Source organism: Chiloscyllium plagiosum, unplaced genomic scaffold (assembly GCF_004010195.1).
Source record: "Chiloscyllium plagiosum isolate BGI_BamShark_2017 unplaced genomic scaffold, ASM401019v2 scaf_68569, whole genome shotgun sequence".
Lineage (NCBI taxonomy): Eukaryota > Metazoa > Chordata > Chondrichthyes > Orectolobiformes > Hemiscylliidae > Chiloscyllium > Chiloscyllium plagiosum.
Window position 1 is genome coordinate 1 of NW_025207095.1, and position 1,467 is coordinate 1,467.

The 1,467-nt window shown below is 49.3% G+C and overlaps 1 protein-coding gene across 1 annotated transcript; it reads right to left on the reverse strand.

Annotated features, from left to right (window-relative positions):
• Positions 1–200: 200 nt before the first annotated feature.
• Positions 201–664, reverse strand: LOC122546577 (zinc finger protein 239-like; the record flags this gene model as incomplete). The annotated part of the gene is made up of 1 exon (XM_043685262.1): positions 201–664. A coding segment is annotated over exon 1 (464 nt), but the record flags the coding sequence as incomplete, so codon positions are not given.
• Between the last annotated feature and the right edge of the window lie 803 nt (positions 665–1,467).

Consider the following 1,467-nt stretch of genomic DNA (forward strand, 5'->3'; position numbering starts at 1 on the left):
TGTGGACTGTTTCCGTAGGAAGGTGCAATCCCAGGCTCAGAGAGCGTCAGCCCCCACTGGAAGTAAAATGGGTGACAGAGCGGACATTCAGCATAAAGGAACCCCTTACCCCTCCCACTTCACCCACTAAACAGGGTTCAAGATGTGACTCTCAGCAGCGGTAACAGCAGAGTCCAACCTGAATCCCTGCGCCATCTCACTTGTGAAGTTGCTGGTGTCTCCACAAGTTGTATGACTGGGTGAAGCCCTTCCCACACACTGGACAGGTGAACGGCCGCTCCTTGGTGTGGATGCGCTGGTGTTTGCGCAGGGTGAAGGAACCACAGAAGATATTGCTCCACACGGGACAGGTGAACGGCTTCTCCCCAGTGTGGATGCAGAAACTCAGCAGCAGGTGATACGACTGGGTGAAGCCCTTCCCGTACACGGAGCAGGAAAACGGTTTCTCCCTGGTGTGCATCCGCTGGTGCAGCAGCAGGTGGTGTGACTGAGTGATGCCCTGCCCACACACGGGACAGATGAACGGGTTCTTGCTGTTGTGGACCCACTGTGGACCCAGGAGGTGGTGTAACTGAGTGCAGGTGAACAGCCGCTGCCCGGTGTGCAAACGCCAATAATCTCCAGCGCAAATGGCGAAGGGAAACCATTCCCACACTCCCCACATTTCCACGGTTTCTCCATGGTGCAGGTGCCCTCGTCTGTCTCAGACCTTAACAATCTGTTGAAAACTTGCTCACGCTTACAGCATGTGTGTGGTGTTACTGGTGAACCCCCTGATAATTGGAACACTCTCATTCAGTCTGTAAAGCTTGTTCCAGTCACTACTCGTGTGTGTGGGTATGTGAGACTCTGAGTTTCCATTCACACTGACGTTTAAAACCTGACTGAGCAGACAGACCTTTTCCCCTTTGTTTTCAAGGCCATCAATATCCACGTCCTCGTGAATCAAGTGACTGTCAGACTTTGATGTGATGTTTCGTCTGAGATTTCTGCCGCCAAATTCTTCTCTTGTAATATTCCTGTGAAGTGATTGCAAAGGTCATCACAGTCAGTCCATGATAGAAAGTCTGAACGTAATTCTCGTTACTGTGGAACATTCTTTCCTCTCAATTCCAAAGATCTTTACGTCGATCTTTATGTAACTGTAAACCAACAGGGTTATGGGGCAGACTGCATACCTCCACGAAGAGTTCACATGGACTCAAGTTGCAAATGGACCTCTGTAGTGCAGTATTGACACTCTTACTGAAGATCTGCAATATGCTGCAGTACGATATTACAAGCCGAAGAACAACTGCAAATCAGACAAGGTCTTTTCAGAAGTTGGACCATGAACTTCTGAAGCTGCTGCTGCTCTTCCTCTCCCTCTCTGAATGAAGATTGATCTTCAGCCAGACTGCAACTTCCTTCCACTGTCCAAATATTTGTGAACACAGCCCTTTTTTTTGAAGGATGGGATGTTTTCTA